Source organism: Corvus kubaryi, unplaced genomic scaffold, assembly GCF_017639235.1.
Source record: "Corvus kubaryi isolate FWS band 111438036 unplaced genomic scaffold, C.kubaryi_AGA036_p1.0 37334, whole genome shotgun sequence".
In the NCBI taxonomy this organism is placed as follows: Eukaryota; Metazoa; Chordata; class Aves; order Passeriformes; family Corvidae; genus Corvus; species Corvus kubaryi.
In genome coordinates, this window is record NW_024581108.1 from 1750392 (window position 1) to 1776503 (window position 26112).

Sequence of the window (26112 nt, forward strand, 5' to 3'; positions counted from 1 at the left end):
TAACCTGGCAGTGAAGCAAAGGCATGGAAACCTTCCCACAATCCCTCCCCCGTTGAGCACCTACAGCTACAGACAATCCCTCCAGTTGCTTTAACCCAGACCTGTTCTCTTTTCTTAAAGCCCAACAGAGTTAGCGAGTTGTTTTCCATCCTAGTAGGACATTAGTACCTACTGCAACCCCAAAAAAACTTAAGATATTCCTCTAAAGACTAAGATCATTGTAGGACAAAAAAGCCTTTGCTGCTGAAGTGGAAAACTTCCACAAAAAGTAAAGGCTAGATGAATTCCAAAATAGAAGCAAGGTCTATAAAAATCAAAGTTGTCTGACAACTAAGTGTAACTGTTCATATAGATGTTCTAATCACATCCCTGGGGAAAAGAAACAGTTGAAGGAAAAATTGCTGAGCAACTAGCCACTGATTATTGGTGACATTGGTGACATTCACTTTGGATATTAACCTGAAGTGAAATGCAGACAAAAGCCTTCCTATCTACAGCAAGATTATCATGAGAAGGACCCTGAAGTTGTGACAGTCAAGCACTCAAAGTTGACAAATGTCCCAGGATGAATACTCTCACACAGTCTGAGTACTGTAGGAGATACTGGTCTTATTCTCTTCAAGCCTCTAGTGATGAGTTCACACTGATGGGATGTCCACAAAGGCTAGTCACACTTGTCCAACCAGGTTCCCTGCATTGTCAGTGGACAGAGGAAGGCTCCTCCAAACCTCTAATTTAACTTATCTCCCTTGGATGAATCTCCCTCTCTGCTGATCAGAGAGAACAGTGCAGGAAGACCACCTCACGCTGCTGATTTTTCACTCTTGTTAATACCCTCCTTGATGCAGGATAATTAAGATTTAAAACATCTCCATGTATTTTCAGCAATCCATAAAAATGCCAAGTGCTTCAGTTTCAGCAGCCTCTGAATGTTACGTGATGTTCGCTAAAACCCAAAGACTGCAGCTGTAGACACTGATGCTTCCTTACTGATTTTACTGCTTTACTGCACACCCTTCAGAGGCACCTGGAACGTAAGAGAGACTGAGATGGCAGCAGAAGTGAACCACACTCTGTGCTAATCACTCCACTGGAGCTTACTAGCAGACTTACAAGACAATCTTTTCAGCAAGTATCTGATTTATCCCATGGGCAAGCAGGGGACAAACAACAGCTTCTCTGCCTGCACAGCTCCCAGTCACAGTGCACCACACATAATGAGGTTCTGTGCACATAAACAAGGTGGTATCTCCTATTGAAAGTAACACACAGAGCTGTAATGCCCTGCTCCCATTTCCCAGCTTCTGATCACTGAGCCTTCCTGGCTCTGCTTTAGGACAGTTCCAAAACTTTCTAGAAATCTACGGCTCCAGCCGGGGCACAGCGAGGAGCAGGCTCTGCCCGGGCTCCAGCAGCATGCACGCTCCTCCTAGTGGCTCACCACCACAGGACACACAGCCTTCCACCCGGCTCCTTTCCCAGGATTTGTTGGACGGCAGTGAAGTGTTGACGTTGGGCCCGGGTTCAGTTCCAAGATCCAGTCCTGTCTATAGACCCTCTCTCCTGCTCTCCAAAGCTATACCTCCTTTTGTGCTTCTCCCTCCCACTGCTGGCTCTGCTCCCTTGTCCCAAATGAACACTCCTCAGTATTCCAGTCAGGCTGTGGTCTCCTCCGTACTGCCACAAGACAAAGAGCAGAGAGACAGAGCACAGAAAGGAGCTTTCCTTTCCTCCAGCACCACAGCTCTGGGAAAAACCATTTGCAGGATAGGTCTTGCTCAATCACTGCAGTTGTCCTGGACAATCATGCCTAGCTGCTCCACAGGGACACAGCTATAGCACAGCATTAAATCCTTGGAATAATTAGCTGCCACCCCCTCCACAAAGTTTCTCAGGTACGTGCAGCTCTTTTAAGAGCCTTGCAAGTTAGCCACACACGGCTGGTTTTATGAGGCTAGCAAAAGCACATCCAGCTATACAGTCACAATTAAGTGCTTGATGGACTACTAGAGAAAAAAAAGCTGTGGACACAATGTCTTTTTTCCTCCTTCCAGCTTGTTCTCTCAAAGAGCTGGAAAAGAACCCAAAAACATCCAGCTGGAGGCAGACACCCAGCATGGAAAATTCCAGTCTAAACCAATGAAGTTTTAGTAATTGAAAAAAAAAAGGGGGGCATATAATAGGGACAGTTCATCAATTTTAATTATAGGTGGTGTTACCAGTTATGCCTATAATTGCATTTCCCTGGTTACACACTCACAATAACTCTGGAGAAAAGAATGTCCTCAGTGCTCTGGGGGACACAGTAAAAGAATAGCATGGGGAGACAAAGGTGGTGGCAGCATTTTATGAAAACTCTTCTGTTTGCTGTCTTTCAGTAGGACAGCCCCTGAGTACATGTAAAATGCAGAGTGAGATAGCAAAGTCAGGAGTTCACCAGACAGGTACACCTGAAGGTCAGGCACAATGTACTGAAAGCTGGGATGTAAGGAACCCACAGGCAAAATCTCTAGGCAATGCTTCTGGAGGACACTGGAGCTCCTGGATCCCTCTAAATTTGAGAGGCTGCAGAAGGTGCTGGGTTAAGAGAGGGAACAAACCCTTGGTATACTGAGGTGTTTCTCCTCTCTCTAGAAGAGATCTCTACTGTTCAATCTGCACCTGCAGCCAGGATCTAACTCACCCAGTTTCAGATGGCTCCAGCCCAGACACCCACACTCAAGTCAGTCAGCCTGAACACCCTTTGTAATTAATTAGGGGCAGCAAAGCATTACTGGGGTGTGAACTCTCCAGTTCTCAGACTTCTTGGGACACAGGGGAACTACCTCTCAGAAGGGCCCATTTTTTCTATCTGCCTGCAAAAGTGAGGGTGGCCAGGGCAGAGAAACAGCCACATTAACTGTGAGGAATCCTACCCCTTCTTACTAACCTGTTATTCCAACATCTCTCAGACTTTTAAAATTATTTCTGGTCCTGACAGCTGCTTGCTTCTGATGCCACAGAGAGAAATAACTTAGAGCAGCTTGCTGCAAGCTTCACAATTGTATCTGGATGGCAGGAAAACTACTCACAGGTCAGTATTATTTCATTGCTATTGTTGGACAAAGCTTTGGGTGAACATGAAAATAAGCAGTCTGGAGTCTTAAAAACATTACTGCCTGTACTTGGAAAGCTTTTACCCTGCCACACAACTAGAAGATTCAATAGGGGAAATAAAGAAAAGCTTAAATTTGGCAGAAACGGATGGTTTATGTTCTCACACTCGTTACACAGAAATCCCTCCTTCTCTTTGCATTTAGGAGAGCTAACGGGTCAATGAGCAGAAAAGACAATAGAAAGGAACTGAGAGAATGGATCCAGTCATCCTTATACTGCATGGAAATATTCCCACAAAACTCAATAAAAAAAGGAACCACAGCAATATCATCAGCATCACCTCTCTGCATATGAACAAGAGCCATGTTTGCAGCTCTTCCAACCAGAATAAAGTTCTTGGTCAACTGTCTCCTCTCAGAACCCAGAGACCAGTTATTACCAGATGACCCACCCAGTCCCTTACCAGCTTATACAGCTTTAGTACTACACTCATAAAAAGCAGGAGACGGTTCCCAGGGCATCTAGTCATTTGGGACTGAGGGAGAGCAAGCCTGTCTGCATGTTAAAGAAACCTTCAAAGTCCACAGTTCAGTTTTGAATTCAATGAGTTCATCATCATAAGCTGAAGATATAAATCAAGGAATAAAAAAATTCATGAACAACAGAAACAACAGAGCTGCATTGCTGCTCTGTTCCATGACAGACACCTCACATGCTGCTAATGAGGGCAGACTGTCTGCCAAAAAGTCATCTTATTCAGGAAAAGGCGATCAGTTGCTTCCACAACTGACAACAGACACCTCATAAAATGTGCTAAGTTAGAGAAGTCTGGCATAGATCTCTGCAGTGATCCTGCTGGAGAAACTGGGGGTTATTTCCAGCAGGATTATGCATTCAGAATTTCTGACAATATCGCTTAGGTACACACTGTTATAAATGAGATTTTACAGGTGTTTGCTAAGCGAACTCTTTCTCTCCTGGCTACATGATATTCCATGTGCTACAGACCATGGTTTAACCTTTCCAGCTTTCTTTTCTGGAGTGCACCCTGTGCTTTCCTTGAGCACCATAACATTTCTGCTGGTGCTCCTGCACACTCCATTTAATTTTGAACATTAGCAGCCCCAGCCATTGGAGACAGGGGGGGTTGGTGGGTGACTGGCAGGACACACAGACACTCTTGAGTACTGACCTGGCCCTCTGACATTGACATCCAGAACATCCACTTCTTGATCTGCCTGAGGGGGTGTGAGGGCGAGTGAGGTGCTCCCGCAGACGTCTGCTGCCTCCAGGTGTTGCTGTGTCCACTGGCGCTGGTCTATCTGCTCATCACCTTCTGGCAGCAAGGCCTGGTCCTCAGCCTGGGCACAGGAAACAAGCAGTTGCTTCAAAATACCCATCAAGTGGCCAAAGATACTGAAAGTCCTCAGGGTGTTCTTAGTTTTGGCAGTTTCTTGGAGTTTGGGTGGGGATGTTTGTTGTGTTTTGGTATTTTGTTTGCTTTCTTGTTATTTTAGGGGGTTTTGTTTTCTTTTAAGCTAATGGTGCTCTCCATTTGCTTCTGCTTGGCATTCTCAGCTTTCATACCTCCACCGTACATTATCAGGCCTGAACTGCAAGACATTACATTAACCTTCTTGTCCCTTTTGCTGCAGTAGGGAGGGGACAGTGGAACAGAAGGTACTTTCTCTACTTTCTCCACCAGCCTGTGGTGGCAGTGTTAACCTGAGGATTTGCTCCTCAGATACCATTAATAGTACATTACAAATCCCTAGGCCAAGGGAGGTTTTGAGCAAGGGAAGTTAAAGCAGATGTTTGTCCCACTAGCAGTTTCAGATAGTATTTAAGTCTTGGAGCTCCTTACCTTAGCTCTCTTTGGCTGAGGCCCATCACCTGCCCAGTGCTCAGTTGTTCCAGGATCAGCCAGGTTACCCTCTGGTATCTGGACTGACAGATTTCTGACAAACAAGGAGGATATATCACATTGCAGGCTGAGCAGGAGCTACTTCTGCTACTTACCCTGCAGAGACTAACAGCAGGCTGCTTGTAAGTTTGGTAGGTTACAAACAGAGGAATCAAGGAATTACAAATTTCAGGCAGCCAACAGTGGCATTAAATGCACTTAGAACTGCAAAGTTGTTTAATTCAGTGGCAAGCCAAAATTGCATAAAACTTTTGAAACTTGCCATTATTTCTGAGTCACTTCTTTGATGCATTGAGCTAGAGATATTAGAAGTTTGTTGTCATCTATCAACCTAAAAAGGCTGCACCTATTCCAGGAAAAAATTAGGCAAACAGTACCTGGCTGCTGATCTATACTGCTCAGCGTCAGAAAACCAAACAAAACCAGGAGATCAGATTCCTTGCTGGCATTTTATACATTACAGTTAATTAAAATTCTTCTGTCCAAAACAGGTGTTTTTAAATTTAGAGGAATAGCCTGAGAAGTTCTATCTTAAAAGGAAGCTTTCTCTATTGGAGTTAAATGCCTTTGATGAAACATATATCAGCCACATTCTCAAAATCCTCTAAGCCACTAATAAACAGAACGTCAGTGGCCTAAGTGCAAACTTACTTGAGTCCAACAGCGTCTTCCCCAACGGGCTCTCTGCGTTTATGGTTACTGGGATCCCTGCGCAGGATAAACCCCTCTGGGAGCCACAGAGAACCATGTTTGCGCTTACGCTTCGCCATCATCACACCCAAGAGAAGGATTAGCAGGATGATCAGAGCTGCCACAGCAAGCAGGTAAAGCAGCTGGGTCTTTGGTGGTAACAAGGGCTCACCTAAAAGTTCCAGTTAAAATACAGTGTGATTAACAAAGTGGAGACAACAATCTCCAATCTACAGACTCTCTTTTCTCACAGTCCTTCCCACAGGGAACATATTGTCTCTATAGAGAGTTTAGGCTTCACTGAGACTGTTTTAAGCACATATCTCTTCTTTTTGGCCTCCCCTGGTCTGGTTTCTCAAAGTATTTTTTCGAGTATATGGCTGCTGAATCAAAGACCTTGCTCCTTCCTCCAGCCACCCTCAGCATAGAGGGAGCTGATCTACATGAAGATACAAGTGTGACCCAACTAGGAAAAGCAATAATGCCAATCTAGTACAAGTCTGCAGCTGAGCCTCAGACTGAAGGAGAGGGAGCAGAAATCAAAGAGATTACATATGGTCAGAGAAGAAAACATCTGGTAGACTGGACTGAGGAATGCCTCCCAGCTTTTCTCTCTAAATGGCACCTTTTCCACTGAATTCATGGCTTGAAGCACATAAATGGTTTTAGTGCAGAGATCACCACTGCAATGCTGTAGTACAAGAGATTACTGATTCTACAAGTATTAAAATGACTGGGCTCTTAATTAAATGTCCTGTCTTACTAACCAGATGTCCCCTCTGTGCACTTTGCACAAACATACCCCTATAACTGGGGACAACCAAGTTAGCTCCCAGAAACCATACTGAACACTGAGACACAAGACGATGATGATCAATAATCTGAGTATTTTGCAAGCCCAAGTTTGATGACTGCCTCCCTCCAGAAGCAATTTTTCCTCTGCAATTACTCACTTTGGACAGACACGAAAGGATAGGGCAACATGCCCTTGATGGCCTGAGCAGCTAAGAGAGCTGCAGCAGCTTCTGTGTTGTGAAAGCATTGCTCTGAATCCTCTGCACACTGGCGGTTGTCAATCTCCAGGAACACCTTGGTGCTGCAGAGACACAGTAAGAGGGCACAGAAGTCAGTGACAGAAACTTAGGCCGAAGCACTAGGTTAAACTGCAGCAGCCTTTTACATTAATCCTTCTACCCCAACACTGAACCAGGCAGTTGCAATAGTGTTACATTTTCCCATTTAAAAAACAATCTACAGCCCTAGAAAGTCTAGAATGCCCCACATAACTACAAGCAAGAGTTACCAGCACAATAAGGCCAGCGGGAGGCAAAGTGATCCACTCACCCAATAACCTCTTGCTCCAGTTCTCTGTGCTTGCGAACGACCACGAGCGATCGACGGCTCCGTGCTGCTGATTTCTCCCCATAGTATGGAAATACCATGGGGTTCCCCTGGGAGTCCAGCTTAATCCTCAGGTTGGTGTGCAGCAGCGTTCCCAGAGTGCGCAGGAAGCTGCGGACATCCCCCAGCAGCTCGTCAGGGGGCATCAGGACCACGATGATCAGGGTGCCTTCTGCCAGCTTCTCGGCCTTGTCCCCAGCACAGTCCAGGCCGTCCCAGCCGCACTCCTCGCTGTTGCAGCCCTGGTCACAGCGCCCGTCTGCGTAGTGATCTGCACAGTACTTGTCATACCTGCAGTAGTGAGAGGGTTACAGGCAGCACGCAGGACTGACACACTCTGCACAGCATACCTGCAGTCTAGGGGCCCAGGTTTTACACTCTTTGTTGTCATTTGAGGTAAAATAACACTCATAATCAGCATATAAGGAGAATAAATACAACTCCAGGATAAGCTCGCAGCCTGAGAGGGTAAAAATAGGAAGCACAGAACACCTCAAGAACCCATGATTTAATTCTGGAAAAAGTGTAAGAGAACTGCTTATTCTGTTTAGTGAGATATCTAACACCTCCTGCCTCACCAAGGGAGAATCATCACTTCAAAGCTGTAGCATTTGTCACAAATAGCTGAAGAGAAATAAGTGCCACTACAAACAAGCTAGAAAACACATTCAGAGGTAGCAAATACAGCTGGGATTAAAATACAGGTATTGCTGGTATGGAGCAATACCTGTAAAAATTCAGGATAGCAGGTAGTACTATTAAGATCTAGTACAAGGCGAAATGCCTCCTATTTACATTTCCAGGGAAAGCAGGGCACATCCATCAAGCAGGTTAACACATTACCATTGTTCAGGTTATCAACTTAGTGCACGGCACACAAATTCCAAAAAGAGACGAGACGTACACAAAGCAGCAGAAACTCCTTGATGCCAAACTTTCAGCAAGGACAGCAAGAGAAACAATGGAAGAGAAGGGAGCAGCAGGCAGGAGCTATGTTAGTCACACAGAGAAAATGTTCTCAGCATCGAGCCTTACTTGCATGTCCTGCTATTTTGCTGACACTCAAAGTTGTCAAACAGGCACTCGGGCGTGTTGCAGAACTCGTCACACTGTCCATTGAAAAGCATCCAGCAGCGCAGCGAGGAGGAGCAGTTGGCCCAAGGATCCTCCATTGTCAGGGAGCAGTCGCCTCCATCCCACTGGCATGCATGAGTGTTACAGTCTTCATCACAATAGCCATCCCTGGCTTTTTCTGCACACTGGGAATCCAGACATCCTCGCGGCTCTGGGCTGAAAGTTACGGGCTGTTCACAGTGGCTGCCCTGGGTGTGGACAGGGCACTGACAGTAATAGTAAGGAGGCTGAGAATGAGGGTGGCAGCTGCCCCCATTCTGGCAGGGGGCACTGGCACAACCCGGGTTAGTCTGGCATTCCTCTCCCACAGACAGCTTGGGGCAATAGCACCGGGGACCAGAAGATGTTTGGATGCACTGCTCCCCCTTCTTGCATTTCACTTGTCCGCAAGTACTGTGGCTGCTGAACTCACATTTTGCTCCAGAATAACCCTACGGGGTGGAAAAAAAAGGCAAAAGAATCAGTCTTACAAACTTATTCTTCAGTACTCTGAGGACTGGAGGCAAGGTGTCATGGGCAAATCCTTTCTCCTCTGTAACTCCTCTAGCCTCATTGCAGAAGCCATGACTTTCTGGACCTAACCTCATAGATGGAGTAGGAAATCACAAGGCTCTGTTACATTTTGAAAACAGCCTAGAAGAGCCACCAACAAGGGGAACCTTGCAGTAAGCACAGAAAACTGCAAAAAACCAGTTGTAATTTAATGCTAGGTTTAAGACAAAAAAATCAGCTATGATACTTTGAGGCCATACTTGTTTGGGGTAACAACAGGCAGCATCACTCTCCTAGGGCACGTGGAAGCCCTGAGTTTCCCTGCTAAGTAGATGAAGTAAGGGATGCGGGTAAAGAGTGTCCAGTCTTCACCTACAGTGAACCAGTGAGAATCTAGCCAGAGAGCTCTAGAGCTGAGGCAGGCAGTGCAGTGTGAGGACATGGTGCTTACCGGAGGACACTGGCAGATGAAGCCATCGGGCATATTGCTGGCGACAGCGCAGGTACCGCCGTTCTGACAAGGCTTCCGGGGACACACGTCTATCACACTCTCACAGTGACGACCTGAGAGGGAGGGACAGGGATAGGAGAGCAGAGAAATGTGTGTGTGCTCACTCCAAAAAGCCATCACAAAGCAAAACACTCCTATGAATAACCAGCGAGCTGAGCACTTCAGTGAGACTTTTCCCTCCAAAAAGAGAGGGAGCATCTCTTTGTATAGCATGTGGTCTCTACGTAGCTGCCTAAGCAGTGAAAGAGCAAAGCCCAACCCCAGAATCCACAAGGTGTATTTGGAGACAGCTGACCTTGTCTGCCTTTGCAAGAACACACACAACATGGCACAAGACAGAATTTGCTACTGTCACCTCCAAGTCAGCCAGGCAGAGAGGCTGAAAGTCATGTACTACACCAGTTTGGGGGTTCCTAAGACTTTACTTTTTAGGAGATGCTCAATGAGTCCAAGGGCAAATCACACCGTAACATGAATGAACAACCCTCAGGAGCAGATGCACCATGAGTGAACAGGAGAACCAAGCAGAGTCTCTTCAGACTGATCAGCCAGACAGAGGCCTTACTGCACTGACCAGTTTTGCAGCACCTCCCAGAGTCAAACTGACAGCAGACTTCTAAAAGATGGCGATGACCTAAGCATGACTTGGACCCCCTAGGAAAACATTAATAGAAGTCTCCAGACATGTGCAGCCAAGACTTTGCAGACAGGAGCAGACAGGGCAGGATGGCCCACAGAGTCCTGGCATCCTACCAGTCACAGACCACAGCAAAGCCACCTCATCCTCCCCAGGAAGAAGGGTCAATGTGGAATGTGCAGAAGACAGACAACTAGAGGAGGAAGCAGGCTCCCCCTCTGTGCCTAACATTTCCAGACAGACTTCATGTCAGACACAGCAGCTCTCCCTGCTCCTCCTGGGCTGCAGCAGGCCTGCACTCCCCACACCACAAGTTCCAGCAACCCTTCCATGAGGGTCAGAAGCTACATGAAGCATAATTCATAAAGACAACCTTAACAGACAGGCTTAAAATAAACCCATCTGATGGCCTGCATCAGTGTCCCACCAGCTCCACTTCCCTCATACATCACTCTTTCAGGAACTTCTTTTGGCAGTCTAAGTAATGCATTCAAAAACTATTACATGAATTCTTCAAATTTATGTCTTTGTGATTTCTTTGCATCTGAAACTCACAAATTTAGTGGAAAAATCACAGCATCTTTAAATTTTAAGAAAAAATAAGAATAAAAACTGCTGGTAAATCATGCAGGGAAAGTCACTGGTAAGCAGGGAAAGTAAAAGGTTTTAATGGAGGAAAACTGAATGCATAAGAAGTTAAACTGACATGGAAAATGGAAAGCTGAAAGTTAAGACATCTGGAGACTATTAGACCAAACTTAAGCCCAGTGGGAGGCAGAAAGCAGAATAGCAGCAATACTAACAAAGAGGAGCTCTAGAGAGAGTGAGACATAAGTCTCACAGTGTGAAATTCTTGCAAAGTTGTGATTCAGAGTTGGATTGTGGAAGGATCACCAAGCTAGGAATGTGCAGCCTGTCTATGCACAGAATACTCCATCCTGACCACGTCACCAAGGAGGAAAGGCAGCAAGGAGTAGAAGAAGAGGCTGAAAGCTAATTATGATACCATGACACTGATTTGTAGAGAAAATGCACATGCTGCTTTGCAAAAGGAAAAGCCATGGAGAAGCTGAAACATGAACTGTTGCACTTTCAATACTAGAAATGTGAAATTATGAAGGAAAGAAAAGTACCACAGGGAAAGAAAAGTCCTGGAAGCCAAGTGTCTCAGGAGATTCCTTTGTCTGAGACAGCTCTGGAAGCCAGATTTCTTAGAAGGTTTAAAAGAAAGGTTTAAAAATTGAGACATGTTGTAGAGAAACAATCAGACATTGTGAAGGGAAGTGACTAGATAACACCACTGCCAGAAAGGGAAAGAACTACCATTTCTCAAGATACTGCTGTGAAATTGGAAGCATGTTTAAGACTACTCACCAGTGAAGGCACTGCGACAGATGCACCTATAATCATTTGTCAGCTGGACACAGTCCAGGCTCCCTCGAGGGTTGCAAGGATTGGAGAGGCACTCGTTGATATCCCCCTCGCAGCGCTCTCCTGCGAAGCCTTGAGGACAGAGGCAGCTGTAGCCCCCGATCTGGTCAATGCACTGCCCTCCATTGAAGCAGCGAGGAGCTCCCGAGTCTGAAATGCAGTCATCAACATTCTCCTCACAGAAACGGCCTGTCAACACAGGAAAAAGTGACAGCTTGAGGATACAGTGCCATGGCTGCCTTTTCCACACTGCTCATCAAGTTTTAAGGCCATGTCACACACAGTCCCTGAAATAAGCAGGTAAAGATCCCAGCTTAATACACTCCATACCCTCTGCAGACAGCCGGCCTCAGAGCAGGCTTAGGGTACATGTGTTTTACATCCAGGCTGTCCTCAATGCTAGGCCATACTGGTACTTAGCAGCTTTCATACTCGACTTAATTTAAGGGCATAATTAAAAACACCAAACCAAACCAAGCCCAAAAAAGATGCACTTAATTTAGCCCTGAGACTGAACAGAGCCCGGGAGCCCTGTGCTGTCCTTGAAAGGCTATGAGCTGCCATCAGGCCCTGCACTTCAGGCAACCCTGGAACTGGACAAAGAACATTTGTAGCAACAGCATTAAAACAAGCAACAACAAACCAACAGATAAGCAGCTCTGATGAAACACTGATTACTCCAGTGTGGCTTCTGGGGACCTACAGTGAACCCCTGCCATCAGCTAGGGAGTATAATTTCTTCTCCTCCCTGCGGGATTTCCTTTCAAGGGACAAGGTCTGGTGCTGGTTCTGCCTTCACTGCACGGTATAACAGATGCAAGGGGACAGAGAGGGAAAGCTGAGCAAGTAGTTTTGTCTGTTATTACTGTTGTTCCAACCAGAGCAAGTAAAATCATTCACCTAAATATGGAGGATGCTTATACTGGCATCAGTAAAGTATTAATTTCAGACTGGGCCAGGACAAAAGCTTTACTGTCCTAAAAAATTATATCAAATCTTCTCCAATTCCTTTCATTTACAAAAAAAATAAATCTGTCACATCCAAAAAGTAATTAATCTCAACAAAGAAGGACTGAAGGATTAAATGCAGTACACTCAGAACCTCTCAAAGGAGGGTGGGGGATTTAGTAGAATACAGAAATTCTGACAATGCAGATATTGGTACATAAATACACTCTTGGATGTAGAGACCTAAAAAGCAGGTTTGTTTCTGGTTTTGTTTTATTGCACTTTTTTTGCCCTTTTTTTTTTTTTAAATTGAAGAATAATATTAAGAACAATACATGAAGAATTGGTAGTGCAATGATTTACAATGAAATAAACACTTATCCAGAATGGGGAGATGTGCTGAGAGCCACACTAAAGTGAATGAACTGGTAATAAGCATGGGCAGGAGGCAAATACATTATTCTATAATTATACTTATATTTACTTTATGAACCAAGAATTTAGCTCTATCTGACATCTGAAGATTTTGCCTACATTGAGATGACACACTTCAGAAAGAAAAAGTTCAGAGGAATGTAACATTTTTAACTGACTTGAGAAATAAGCTTTAAAAAAGAACATAAAGTGAGAAAGCATTCACTGACGGGTTAAAATGTGAAATCCTGAATATTTTCAAAGGTAGAAGCCAGGTTCATAGGTCAGATATAACAGGGAAGGCTAGGTTTCAAGAAACATGAGAATAAACAGGCTGTGGAACCATGCTTACTGAAAATCACTGATATAAACTATGGACTACTTTTTTTTTTTCTCTAAGGAGCTTTTAATAAAAGAGCTTGAATTTGCTGAAATAGTTTAAGGTAGCCTAGAGTCACTCAACTTCTTTTCCACAAAAGACTCCAGGACAGAGGACAATGAAAGGCAAAAATTTTAAGCAAGTAAAGGACATTGGAAATTATGCAAAAACCAATAAAGTTTCCTATTTATTTCATAGCACCTTAGCCAAAAAGAAACCTTGGAATTACTGTATCAAAACAGATAGGTTTGGGAGAGACCTTAACAGCAATCTCATGCATCCAGATTGCCAAAGACAGATCATACATTCCCAAGGGATCCTGCCACGACCTATTCCTTTAAAAGAAAAAAAATTAAAGGTGGGGGGGGGGAAAGCAGCATTTATTTTTAAAGAGAAAATATGTATCTCAAGGGATTCAGTGTACTTTGGGAACATTCTTCAAAGAACATAATGCGTTCCCTTTAGACTGTGTCTCATGAAACCAGTAGTCAAAGAAGAAAATTCCCTCTTGTAACATTCACTTAATTGCTGAGCTTCATACCCCGAGTTCCTGGTGGGCAGGAGCACTTGAAATGATTGACGAGGTCGATGCACGTCCCTCCGTTCTGGCAGGGCTGGAACTGGCACTCATCCACTTCATATTCACAGTTGACACCCTGGTATCCAGCCACACACTGCCAGCAAAGAAATAAGTGTGAATACTCTTCTAACAGATACATTAGCAGACATCTCGGAAAGGCTAACACAGACAGGAGGAGCCCTTCAATGGGGCAGATTAGGACTGCCTTTGTAGCTGAACAACTGCAAGTGATTTCAAGGGCTGCACAGCCAACAGCTTAAGCACACAACTCGACCGTGTGACACTCAACAGCACACTGCAAATTTGAATTCGAGTGATTTGACTGCTGCAAAACAGAGCAGATCAAATCCTGATACCCGCTAGCACTGAAACTGGCTTAGTAGTTTTGGCTTAAGGTTTACACAAAACTCATCCTTTCTCTCTGGGCATGGGCTTCCAAGGTGTTCTACCATTCTGTAAAGCTTAGCAAGGTTGATATACCATGATCTCATGGCCTACACTGCTCTCTGCATCAGCAGTAGGAAACAGAAAGCAGTGGAATGCACTTCCCACCCTGAGAGGGAAGAGATACTTGGCCCATCGAACAGGGAAAATACAATATTCCTTTAATACATTTTACAAATATTTTAATATAAACCACACCTCAGGCAAAAAGACTTTCCAGATAAGAACCCCCTCTCTAGTGACACAAAGAGTTCAAATGCTCATCAACCACAGCTCCTTCCAATCACACCTCTTAATCCAGTCTTAAAAACCTCTCAGGAGCACCATTTCTGCTACAGCCAAATTAAAAATTCCTTCCAGGTGCAGGTTGCTTTTATCCACTCTTTGAAGGTACTCTACCACTTGCATGTGTTTCTGATTTCTTCTGATTCCTTTGTATCACTATGCCCTAAGTATTTAGGCCTCTTCCTAGCAAGCCCCCAGCATTACCTCGCACTGGTATCCACCCAGGTGATCCCGGCAGGTGGCTCCGTTCTGGCAGGGGCTGGACTCACACTCATCCAGCTGCACCTCGCAGTAACTGCCCGTGTAACCCACCTGGCACTGGCAGTGGTGGGTGTTCCCCACGTTGAGGCAGTGACCAGAGTGCTGGCACAGCTGGTCCACTGGGACTCCTGAAACAAAGTTAAATCAAGTGAGCAAACACATAAAACATGCTTGCTGCCAGTGCTGGTAGCTCAGCCAGGAATGGATAGGGGTACGTCCAACAAATTCAAAGGCTGAAACTTAAAAATTGAAAAGTTACTCCTTAAATTACAGTGGATCAGAACCAAAACTGGCTTACAAATGAAGTCATTGCTCTGTCCTCTTTGGATCACTGGATTCAACATTGGCATTAAGTATTTGTACTGCTGTATTACTTTACCACTGGCTGGTGAATACATATGTGAATTACTATTGCTGCCGTACAAAGGTTCAATGTTTGTACCTAGAACGTTCCCAAAATTATGGGAGCTTGACATCTTTCTCCTTTGACACTGAACCTGCTTGTCTGGATTTCCTGGACCAAAATGGCATGACACTGTCCATCTGCCTGGGCTACAAGCCATGTTCCTGGACAAAATTCACTCAAAACCCAAATCTTTTACATATACATCATCTGAAGTAGAAAATTACTACTTTGAGGGGCCATGGTATAACCTATAAGGCTAAATAGTGCATGTAGTAATTAGTATTCTCTTCAAAAATACTTATCATGAGTTACAAGATGCCTTTCTTGTACAAGGATGACACATCCAAAACCTAGCCTGTCTGGGATTTAGCAGAAAGGCATGAAGAGCTGATGCGTTTTCCAAAAAGGCAGTCCATGTAAAACAGTACTACTGAAACTCTGAGACCTCATAAAATATTTAATTCTTCCTTTCTGATATGTATTTTACTTGAGAAGTGACCATCATCAAAGCACCTAGAGGCAAAGCTCCCCAGGATGTCCACAGGTGCAGGGGCGAAGGAGATGCATGGGGCAATGTTTTCAGTTAAAGCACAGAGGATGCTGATTTACCTCTCTGTGAAGCTGCCACTTGACACGAGACGTTGGGCACGTCACAGTAAGCGCCAGTCCAGCCAGGTGGACAGACACACCGAGTCTGGGCCAGAGTCTGGACACACGTGCCTTTGTTCTTACAGGGAGACTTGCTGCACAGGTCCATAAGTGACTGCAGAGAGAAAAAAAAAAACAAACCACATGAAATGTGGCAAGTAAGAAACACCACTCAGAGAACAAGTTCAAGATGCAAAAAAACGGACCTCTGTAATACTTATTTCCCTGTGGCACTGGAAACAGTAGGACAGTACTTCCCAAGTCTAAGCCAGGTATGTTACTGACAGTCTCATATGCCTAGGAAAGTGCAAGTGTACAGAGGAGTAAACCCCAGATGGCAGCATTATTTCAAACTTCTCACACTTTACCATAAAGGTGGATCTTTGGCTGACTTAGTTTGAGAAAATCTGGTTTTATCTCAGACTAGCTTTCTACTTCCACATTAGCAGGAGGCTCCCAGCTATTCTCCCTAGCTCCCCCCATCTTCACTGTGTTTTGAGGATGACAGATGTGTTCCACATTTTGATCCATGCTTTTCCTTTCTATCATTAGCTCACCATACCTGCTTTTGGCCCCATTTGCTACAGTATGGTCTCTCTGAGTTTCTGTGCCTTCCGAGATTCAGTTGAAACCCCCAACAGTTTTATGAACTGAAGATGGGCTAAACTATATTGCTTTTCTTGACTCCTCATATAAAAACAGAGTCTAAAACTCAATAAATCATCATATGAAAGTGAAGACCCAAAATAACTCTGTCTGACGTAATACAAACCAACCACTAACCATAATTTCCTTTTTAAGCAATTCACCTGCAAATTAATACTGCTATTTGATTGATTTCAAGCTGACTTGGGGAAGGGTGAGGTTTTTAAAGTGAGTAGCATTGAATTTTGGATGTAAAATGCAATTTCAATTGCAGAAAGTTCTGCTTTTCAGATGCAAACTGTCTCCTCACAAAGATTAAAGTAAAAAAAAAAAAAACTGTGCTTTCACAGGCAACCAAAAGGAAACTTGGAATTAAGTTTTATCACATGTAGTTGAGCGTGAAGAAGAAAAAACACTGAGCCTCTTGCTTCTGCATTTGTAATGAGTAGCTGACTGTTTTACATGCAAATTCTAAAACTTATGAATCATTGTCTGATTTTGTGCTGCTGATTTTGTGCTGCTTATTTAGCTTTGCTAATTAGGTCAAGCCAGTTTACCACTAAGACAAGAACTACAGTGTAGCTGTAATCTATAAATCTCCCCAATACAGCTTTGAGTAGTACTTATAAATTTAGAAAGTTCTGGTTCCTTGTATAAAATGGGTAATACATTACAATCAAGCTTCTCTGAACATAAAGCAGACTTTCTGAGAATTCACAACATTTAATTTGGGAAAAGGAACATTAATCCTTTTCTCCAGTAAAAACAAAGCAAACATAACAGAAGAGGAACTACTGAACTTCACAGTACTTCACGATCACTCTCAATGCTAATTCTCCCAATGAGGTCTAAGTGGTGTGCCCAGAATGCATAATTAGGGTAGCAGAAGGGCTGCTTTTTTCTATCACTTCATTACTTTGCATTCACTTCCTCCATTAGCAATACCTAGAAGCAGACCTGACAATTTAATGTCTAGCAACATACTTCTGAAAAGCACCTCCCCCACTGCCACTAAAATGCTTCTTTCCAACACTCACTGCTTTACAAAGACATGTTGGCACGAAAGAGAGCTGCAAAATTCTTACAAAATTGTAGTGTTTTCCAGCAATTTAAGAAATTCTTTTTTTTTTTTAAATAGCAGCACTCAAGGCTGCTGATGAAGGAAGTCAATATAGCGTTTACCATTCCAAAAGTAGAAATGGTCTCAAATAATTCTTGCTGTTTTGATAAGAACAGAATCAAAAGAAAGAACTCTCATTTGAAAAACAGCATTCTGTTTCCACTGTGCTATGCCAAGTTAGAGTTTTTAATAGGTACTAGTCAGTCATTTACAGTATTCAGGGTTTGCAGCTCCTGTGGAAAACTGTAAACTGCCTGAACTTAAGCATGCAAGTACGGCTAGAGATTTTTATTGAGGTTGTGAACAGGACAAGCACGTCATTTACTGCCCCAAAACATTTTCTGGCTTCTCATGAAAAAAAAAAATCTACAATCAACCCTGATTAAAATTTACCTCCCTGTAAAAAATGAACCAGTTAAATCTAAATCCTGCTAATCAGACTGATATTCTGCATTTTGTTTTGTGCTTGTTTGCCGTTTGGGTTTTTGTTGGTTTTTTTTTTTTTTTTTTTAATACAGGACTCTGTCTTCAATCAGGACAATTTTATGCTTTGAATGAAATGCAGCCATTTTCAAGGCTAACAGCTGGTTTTCATTTAAGAAAACTAATCTAGAAAGTTCCAGTGACACCTGCTCTCGTAAATAACCAAACACTTTTCTCCTCCTTGCAAAAAGACAGGAGTTGGAACTAGATGATTTTTACAGTCTCTTCCAGCCCATTCTATGATTTCCAGTTTTGAACAGGGGCACCTAATGGGCAACCACCCCTTACCAGGACTGAAGGAAAGGAGCTCAGCCACGTTTGGCACCTCACATCTCTCCCAGTCAGCTTTGCTGCTGGACAGCTCAAACAGCAAAGCCCTGGGCAAAAGAGGCCACAAGAAGTCACCCACCTTGCAGTTCTTGCCAGTGTAGCCCAAGGGACATATACACCTGTATGTGCCCAGACTGTCCACACAGGTGCCCCTGTTCAGGCAAGGATGAGAGTCACACTCATTGATTTCTGTGAGGCAGAAGGGTCCCGTAAACCCCAAGGGACACTGGCAGGTGAAGGAATTGATTCCATCCACACAAGTGCCTCCATTGAAACAGGAGCTGCAAGAGAGGGGGAAGAAAGGTAAGCTGAGACAAAATGCAATTAGCTCACAGACAAAACAGCACATAAACCCGACTGAAATAAGGGAGAAAAGCAGGTGACAAGATCTTCCGATCACTGCTAACTTCTTGCTGATGAAGCATAAATCAGAAAACAGCAATCCTAGGGGATTCCAGCTCACCCTCCAGCTCACTTCCTTTTACCTCAGCAGGCCAAGAAAGTAAAGCAGGGTTTTAATGAGTCATTAGTGATGGATGTAACTTATTTAATGAAATCTTCCCAGCTTCAATGTGACCGCAAACAGTACCTCGTGTGGCTTGCTTGAACTGATACATTTTATTACAAATTACAACTGTATTACAAATTATGAGAAACAAAACAATTCGCCTTTTTTAAAATCTTCAAAGGAGTCAGAGATATGGTTTCTCAAGGAAAAAGTTCATACAACATGCAAAACACAAGCATGTTTTTCACTGAAATGATGTGAAAGTATTGGTATTGCTAAATCCCTTCCTTCTCTTCTCATGAGAATCTTAAGTCCTGATTTGTAAAACTACTTATACATGCCCTGGCAGAATTCAGATCAAAGGAATTATCCCCCTCCCCCCCAATCTTCTGATCATAAGAACTTCTGCCAGATTAGGTGTCCTAGGGAGAAGTGACTGGGAAAGTTTGGAGAATTGATGCCTCATGCAAAATTGACTCCTTTTTCCTTGTAAAGGCACTCCTGCTCCTCTGAGAATAACCCTAGATTAGACTTGAGATAATCAGTTTGATAAAGTACACAAACCAAATTTGTGCCTGCTATCTGCTTTGTGCACTGTCAAAAGGTATTTCCATGAGAGAAGTCACTGACTCACCTCCCTGAACTCACAGTGCAGGGAAGCAAGTTTTAAATACCTAAATTCTGACTGTGATTACGGTAGAGATGTCAACATTAACCTACTTATCAAACATTTAATTGCTTATCAGAAGTTCCTCTGTCTTGGGGGCTGAATTCTGTTCTACAGGGAGAACGAACTGCCGTTTACATTCATGGCAAAGCAGGGAAGACAGAGGAACTGCCAATCACTTGGTGTGTTTCACTGAAATCAGGTACCAAAAGGAGAGGGCACTCTCTCATAGGCAGCTTCTCACACAACACACGGAAGAATCACTTGAACCAAATTCAAATTAGCCAACCACCATGGTGCTCAATTTTGGTTGAGAAGGTGTGACTGGTTTAGCTTGGCAGAGTGCTGAAAATTGCTACATCTTTAATTCATACCTGCAAGACTAGTTCCTGTCCTGACTGATAACAAAAACAAAAACAGGATGAACCTCAAGGAAGAGCCAGGAGTTCTGCTGAAACACCCAGCCTACTTCACTCCATTAAACAACTGTTGTGCAAATTAAACACACCCTCATCAGTGACACAATCCCGTTCTTAAGAAAAAGATATTAAAATACCTCCTCCCCAAATGCAATTTTATAACAGGTAGGAAAGACCTTTTCTATTTGTGCAGAAAATACATGAGAAAACCAAGAGTTTTGCATAATTTGTCTCCAGTAACTAGACTAGAACAGATTACTTCTGAACTATTTTTTAACCATTTCAAGTTTTAAAGAAATCATTATAAATTGTTTCCCATTTGAGAATCTGAAGTTACTTACATCAATCCTAACTAAGCTTAAAATAAATATGAAGGCAGATGATGGAATCACATGTTTAACTCTCAAAGAGCTCTTAAAACTACCACATGAACCATTTATATAAGGACCAGCTGTTGAACGTTTCAACTCAGTTCCACACCTCCCCCTTTAGAACCACCAGGTTTTATCTCAACACTGCTACACCACATCCAATTTGTGAGCATTAAAAGATCTCTGATGATTAAATCTTTCCAGTACAGAATTTAGTGGATTTAGTGTTTCTCCTGGTTGCTTTGTCATATAATTTGTTGTCAGTAACTCAGGACTAATTTTTTTTCTGCCTAACAGTTGGCCATTGCTTCCATTTTTGCAGCTTTTGTATTTCTCAACACAGTAACCATTCATAAGGAATTATTTCCCCTCCCCTATGTGATAATGGTCTTTTAAAAATATGAATTATTTATATTTCAATAAGCTAGCATCTCTAACTGTTTTAGCTTTTGTTAAACACTATTACATTCATCCTATAATGGAACTAAGTTCCTAACCAGTTGTTAGAAGAACATTAGAAGAAATTGAGGACCAGGCAACTGTCTTTCAGCTAAGCCAGCTTTCCTTACAAGAATCACAAGTATGTCTATGAGAAATGGCAGCAAAACAATCCCCCTGGTTAAAAACTGCTTCTGAGCAGGACTGGCTTGAAGGCAGGAGCACCCAGTGTGTGAGGGTACCTCACCTCTCAGTGCACTCGTCGATGTTGTTCTCGCAGTTGGTTCCCTCAAACCCAGGCGGGCACTTGCAGGTGTAGCTGTTGACATAGTGGGTGCACGTGCCCCCATTCCTGCACGGCTCACTCAGACACTCGTTGGTGTCTGTTTGACATTTATCCCCATGAAATCCAGGCAGGCAGATGCACGAGAAGGAGTTTATCCCATCCACACACGAAGCTCCGTTCTGGCAGGGATCTGAGACAGAAGCATCACAGTGAGTGTTAAAATGGGTAATAGTGAAGGGCCAGGCCTAGAGTAGCTGCTTTAAGGGAAAAAAAGAGACACACAGACCAGAGTGTGACAGAGTACTGACAAGTTTTTCTGAGCCACTTTACGGAACAGGTAACTGCAAAGCATTATCAATAAGAAATTCACAAAAAGGTGTGGATCAAGGCCAACCTTCAGGGCCTTCCTGCTGGAATTTGTTCAACCAAAACCCAACACCTCTTGGTTTAAAACTCAAATGCTGCTTTTGTGACAGATGCTTACTGATACAATAAAAACAGCGCAGCAACTGTTTCTTCTTCCTTACAAGTTTTATTCATAAGAGAACTCAGCACATTCTCTCTTTCCCAGACACTGCTTAACACAAGAGAGAACTTGTGTGCTTAATTTTCAGCATGAAAGCAGTCCAGCCAAATCAAATGTGTATGTGTGTATTAGCACATATATGAGCATTTACGCATTACTGAGCACTTGACATTTTTCCCAGCATCAAGGACGGATTGGGGAAAGGCTGGCAGAAAAGCACACAAGCTCATACACCACCTTGGATTCCCCTCAATCACTGCATTTCTTGATATTTTCTTTATCCCTGCCATGCTCTTGCTACTTGCATACCACTGCTTTTTGGTCTAAGCCACCCCCTACTACTATATTCCTTCTGCTTCCACAAGTACCAATTTGCCAGAAAGATTTCTGCCATTCAATAATTTCTTCCTGCTTTTCTCCTTCCACTTTTGGATTTAAGACCCACATTCCTGAAGCCAGATTCCTTTTCTACTCTGCATTCCACAGAGCAAAATCCTAATATATGAAGGCAGAGAGGGAAACTGGGAGGGAGGAGGAAAAAATGGAGAAAGCAAGGGGGTTGAAAAACAGATTACCAAACCTTTTTTTGGATTTAGGACTATCTTTAAGTACCACTAAAATAGGAACTTGAAAATACAAATAGACTCCACCGAAAATTTGCAATTTATCATAAGTACAAGATAATTCTGTTTACTGGGAAATGAAGAAAAGAAATGTGAAAGGTAATTAAAGCTCATTTATTGACTGAGAAATATGCTCACATGTTAAAAATGTGTATTATGAGACACACCTGCATCTATTTAAAGGTCATTTGACTACTGCAGAGAGAGAGCACATTCAAAGCAAGACCCCTGGCAGCTATAAAATGTTGTGTCTGTGGCAGTCAGCCATTGTATGAGTGAAGCCAAAAGCTGTGCATTAATTCTCTGTGCCACACATTTACTGACAGAAGGAGACTCGGGTATCAACTTTTCAATAAGTTCCTGTTGTTGGAGAGTTTGTTTGCTTCATAGATTAAAGACATTTGGCTCAAGGCATGGAAGGTTTTTGTTATGCTAAATGAAATCAGCTGTAGCAGTAATGTGAAATGCTTCTTCAACCTCATGGGTGTGCTGCCTAAGACAACACAGGGTGAATCTCACAGCTCTCAGAACACTAAGGAGGAGGGAGAGAGATGTCCCAGCTGTTTGAGAGAGCAAGATGAACACTTGGAAAACGTTTTTATCTTCAGACACCCACACAAAAACTAACAGGATAGGCAATAATTTTGTTGGCTTCAGCAAGCAAAGCTCTGGGTCACTGCACCGTGACACTTTTTGTACTGTACCTGTTTGCTCAGAAAGAAGGAATCAAAAGCTCAGCCTGAGCCAGACATCTCAGAAGTTCTTTGAGCAGTGCTGCTTTGGGGGCTCCCACGGTAACTTTTGCTAACAGACTTGTTTGGATCCCTCTCTACAGCAGTCATGAATTTACATTTTTCCAATGCAAAACACAACTTGCTAAGTTCATGCCTGAAGTCTTCAAAACTCCATTTTGGTTTTAAGCTGATAGTAAAAAGTAGGGGATTGCGGGCTTTTTTTTGTTTTGGGATAGTTGTTTTGGGGTTTTTTTGTTCATTTGGTTTGGTTGGGTTTTTTTAAAGACCTGGCCAATCTAAGAATTACAGCATTGTGAACTCCTCCAAGGTTTGATAAAGCTCTTTTCAAATAGTAACAGATGAACTTTTAAACACGTGACATTTCTCAGGAGACTCTGATTTTATCTGATGATGATATAGAATATGCCCAGTAAGAAAAAGAAGCTACTATGTATTTGGTTTCCCTTGTAAATAGCAGCGTCAGGGACATGAACTTAATACTTGTTCCCTTGCAATCTGAGCCATTTCAGTACTCATCAGTGTATGGGCTACCCTCGTGCAACTGATACCTATTCTAGAACAGAGGGCCCCTCCTGCTGCTTAATTTGTTTTCAAATATGGATTAACTGGAACTGCAACAGGACCCACTCTTCCCAGAATATCTATGTCAGACAGACATTTCAGGAAAGACTGCTATACCCCAGATTCCCACCACACCTCAATCAAACTTAACGTTGAAATACAGGTAAGCCCTGCAGTGGTACTTTAACTTGATGTATTAAAATTTCAGGCAAATATAATTCTACACTTAACAGTGCTTCTTATTAAAGTATATAAACTCTAAGGACCTTTTCAAGTTAAGGATCTGGGAGTAACAACTGCAATCAGTTAGGACACTATGGTCCATTTCCAGCAGCCAAACACGATGGATTTTGACTGCCCCAGACATTACCATGCTGAAGTTTGTGGGTTTTTTCTTTTGGCAAGAGATTATAAAAGACCTTTCAGAATCTGTCAACCAGGAGTCAGCAAAATTATTTCTGGGAAAAACTGGAAAACATAGAACAATGTGCTGATACCCACTTGAAAGGCAGTCATCGATGTTACTGTCACAGTCCCCTCCAGTGAAGCCAGGCCGACATTCACACAGGTAACTGCCCTGGATGTTGTGGCACAGAGCATGGTTTTTGCAGGGCTTGGAGAGACACTCATCAATATCCACCGTACATCTCTCCCCTGAAACATGGAGAGTCCAGCAGTGAGATCCCTCATAAAGCAATAGCCAAGAGGCTCAATGCCAGCACTGCTCAGCACTGAAAGCACAGCACATTCCCCATCCATTTTACCTTCCCAGCCAGGGGCACATTGGCAGGTGTAGCCTTCAGAGTCAGGAGATTCTTGGCAGATACCCGAGTTCTCACAAGGATTAGGGGAACAAGGAGAAACCACCACCTGGCAGTTCACACCTGGAGAGCAGAAGCAGAAGAATATGCTGCTAAGAGCTTGGTGCTTCTTGGAAGAATGAACAAAAAAGTTGTAACTCACATGATTATCCCACACAGCAGTGGAAAGCACTGCCACGTTTCGAAAAATCACAGCAGAAGGAAAGGGAGAGCAGAGCACTCCTCATGGGCTCAGTGTAGAAGCAGCCATGGTCATCCTGAGTTTAATGCCCCTCCAATTTCCAGTGCATTTATGTAAATTTCATAGTTTACAAGGAAAATTAAGCTAACCTTCCAACAGGACATTTCTTAATGAGTCCAAACAAGGCTTAGACAAGCCCTTGCTAAGTATTCTGCTACTGTATCATGTCTACACAAACTGACTGTAATTTAACTTAATACAATCATGGCATTTCCCATCTTCATTACTATTTCCAAGAAGTTTCATGAAAAGAAATGACATTAAAAGTGCAATGAAATAAAAAGGAAAAAGATAACAAACTTTTCTCTGAATTTTCACCTTTGAATCCTTTCCTACAGGTACATCTGTATCCATTCAACAGATCTTCACAAGTTCCTCCATTCTGGCATGGGTTTGATTTACATTCATTCCCTTCTGTTGAACAGTAATCTCCTATCCAGCCGGGATCACAGACACACTTGTACCTTGAAAGGCAAAACAGCACTAATTTTAGAGCATTCTGAAGTTACTCCTCTACCAGTTTCTCCTGCAGATTAGTTTTGGAGAGAAAACCAGAAGAACTCTCTTTAGAAGAGCCCTAAGTTATTTTAGATTGCTTACCCCAGCTGTATAGTTTTGAAAATACTGAAAATAAACCCTCCCTTAAAACCACACTTCCCTCGTTACAGTTTTCACAGTGTTCAGTCAACCAGCAATATGTTTCTGCTTTGATAAGACCATCTCAACATATTCAAACAAAGACAGAAAAAAAAAATTAAAAAAAAAAAGTGGAGGGGAACAATAGGTTCCAAAGATAACTAGACTGATTTAATACCAAATAGTGGTTTCAAATGAAAACAGCTGGCTGGGAGCAGGAGCAATCTTCTCCATCACATTTCAAAATCTGAAGTAGAGCACACTCCACCCATATGACGTAGAACCAAGGACTTGGTGAATCACCCTGGACTCAGGCCACACAACACACACTGGCCTTTCTCCCTGCCCTACAAACATGGCCTCTTTTACCTGGCACACTGTGAGGTGTACGTGGGTATAAATGTAAATGCAGGTGACAGATGACAGATGAGATGGACAAAAATCTGTTTCCCAAGCTTACAAGGAGGCTGAATTAGCAATAAAAGCAGCCTTCCTGCCAGCTCCCGGGAAAGTGCTGCATCCTGCCCTGCAGAGCTACCCACAGCAGTAAATCACTTCCTTGCCCAAGTGCTGACAACACTTCCCAGGATGTGGCACATATTTAGGAGGCTATTCCATGTATAGTTGAGAATTTTCACAAACAAAACAGCCCCAGCCTTACCATTACCAAAAAGAAGTCTGATTTAGGGCTCCCAAAATCAGCATTTTGTCTTCCTGGATGGGAAGATTCAGAAGCAACTACTGCCATCAAAATAGCCAGAGAGAATTTTCCTTTCTTTTCTCAGACATGTAACAATATGAGTAAAGCTAACAAAATCTCAGCCTCGGACAAAGTGTCCTTAGTCAAATATCCATCCCTAGTGCAAAAGTTGTCAGCCTGTTCCTTGATACAGTGTTTGGTTAGGAAGAACAGCACTAGCTAATAAAGATAGTCCCCACGCTCGATGCTTTAAGGGTTTGATGGCATAGATTCCTGCTGCTCCCCAAAGATTTAATTTGGA

At 43.1% G+C, this 26112-nt stretch overlaps 1 protein-coding gene across 2 annotated transcripts in view; it reads right to left on the minus strand.

Moving 5' to 3' along the window:
- Nucleotides 1-26112, minus strand: part of NOTCH2 (notch receptor 2) — an 83126-nt gene that overhangs the window by 6306 nt on the left and 50708 nt on the right. For both annotated transcript variants that reach the window (XM_042029820.1, XM_042029821.1), the window contains exons 14-29: nucleotides 24794-24939; nucleotides 24178-24297; nucleotides 23915-24067; nucleotides 20910-21138; nucleotides 18339-18540; nucleotides 15643-15796; nucleotides 14571-14755; nucleotides 13599-13731; nucleotides 11260-11505; nucleotides 9189-9301; nucleotides 8147-8676; nucleotides 7055-7402; nucleotides 6664-6806; nucleotides 5672-5882; nucleotides 4961-5054; nucleotides 4289-4457 (exon numbers count right to left, since the gene is read on the minus strand). In XM_042029820.1, the coding sequence (XP_041885754.1) occupies nucleotides 4289-4457; nucleotides 4961-5054; nucleotides 5672-5882; nucleotides 6664-6806; nucleotides 7055-7402; nucleotides 8147-8676; nucleotides 9189-9301; nucleotides 11260-11505; nucleotides 13599-13731; nucleotides 14571-14755; nucleotides 15643-15796; nucleotides 18339-18540; nucleotides 20910-21138; nucleotides 23915-24067; nucleotides 24178-24297; nucleotides 24794-24939 (3176 nt within the window). The remainder of the gene's footprint in view (nucleotides 1-4288; nucleotides 4458-4960; nucleotides 5055-5671; nucleotides 5883-6663; nucleotides 6807-7054; nucleotides 7403-8146; nucleotides 8677-9188; nucleotides 9302-11259; nucleotides 11506-13598; nucleotides 13732-14570; nucleotides 14756-15642; nucleotides 15797-18338; nucleotides 18541-20909; nucleotides 21139-23914; nucleotides 24068-24177; nucleotides 24298-24793; nucleotides 24940-26112) is intronic.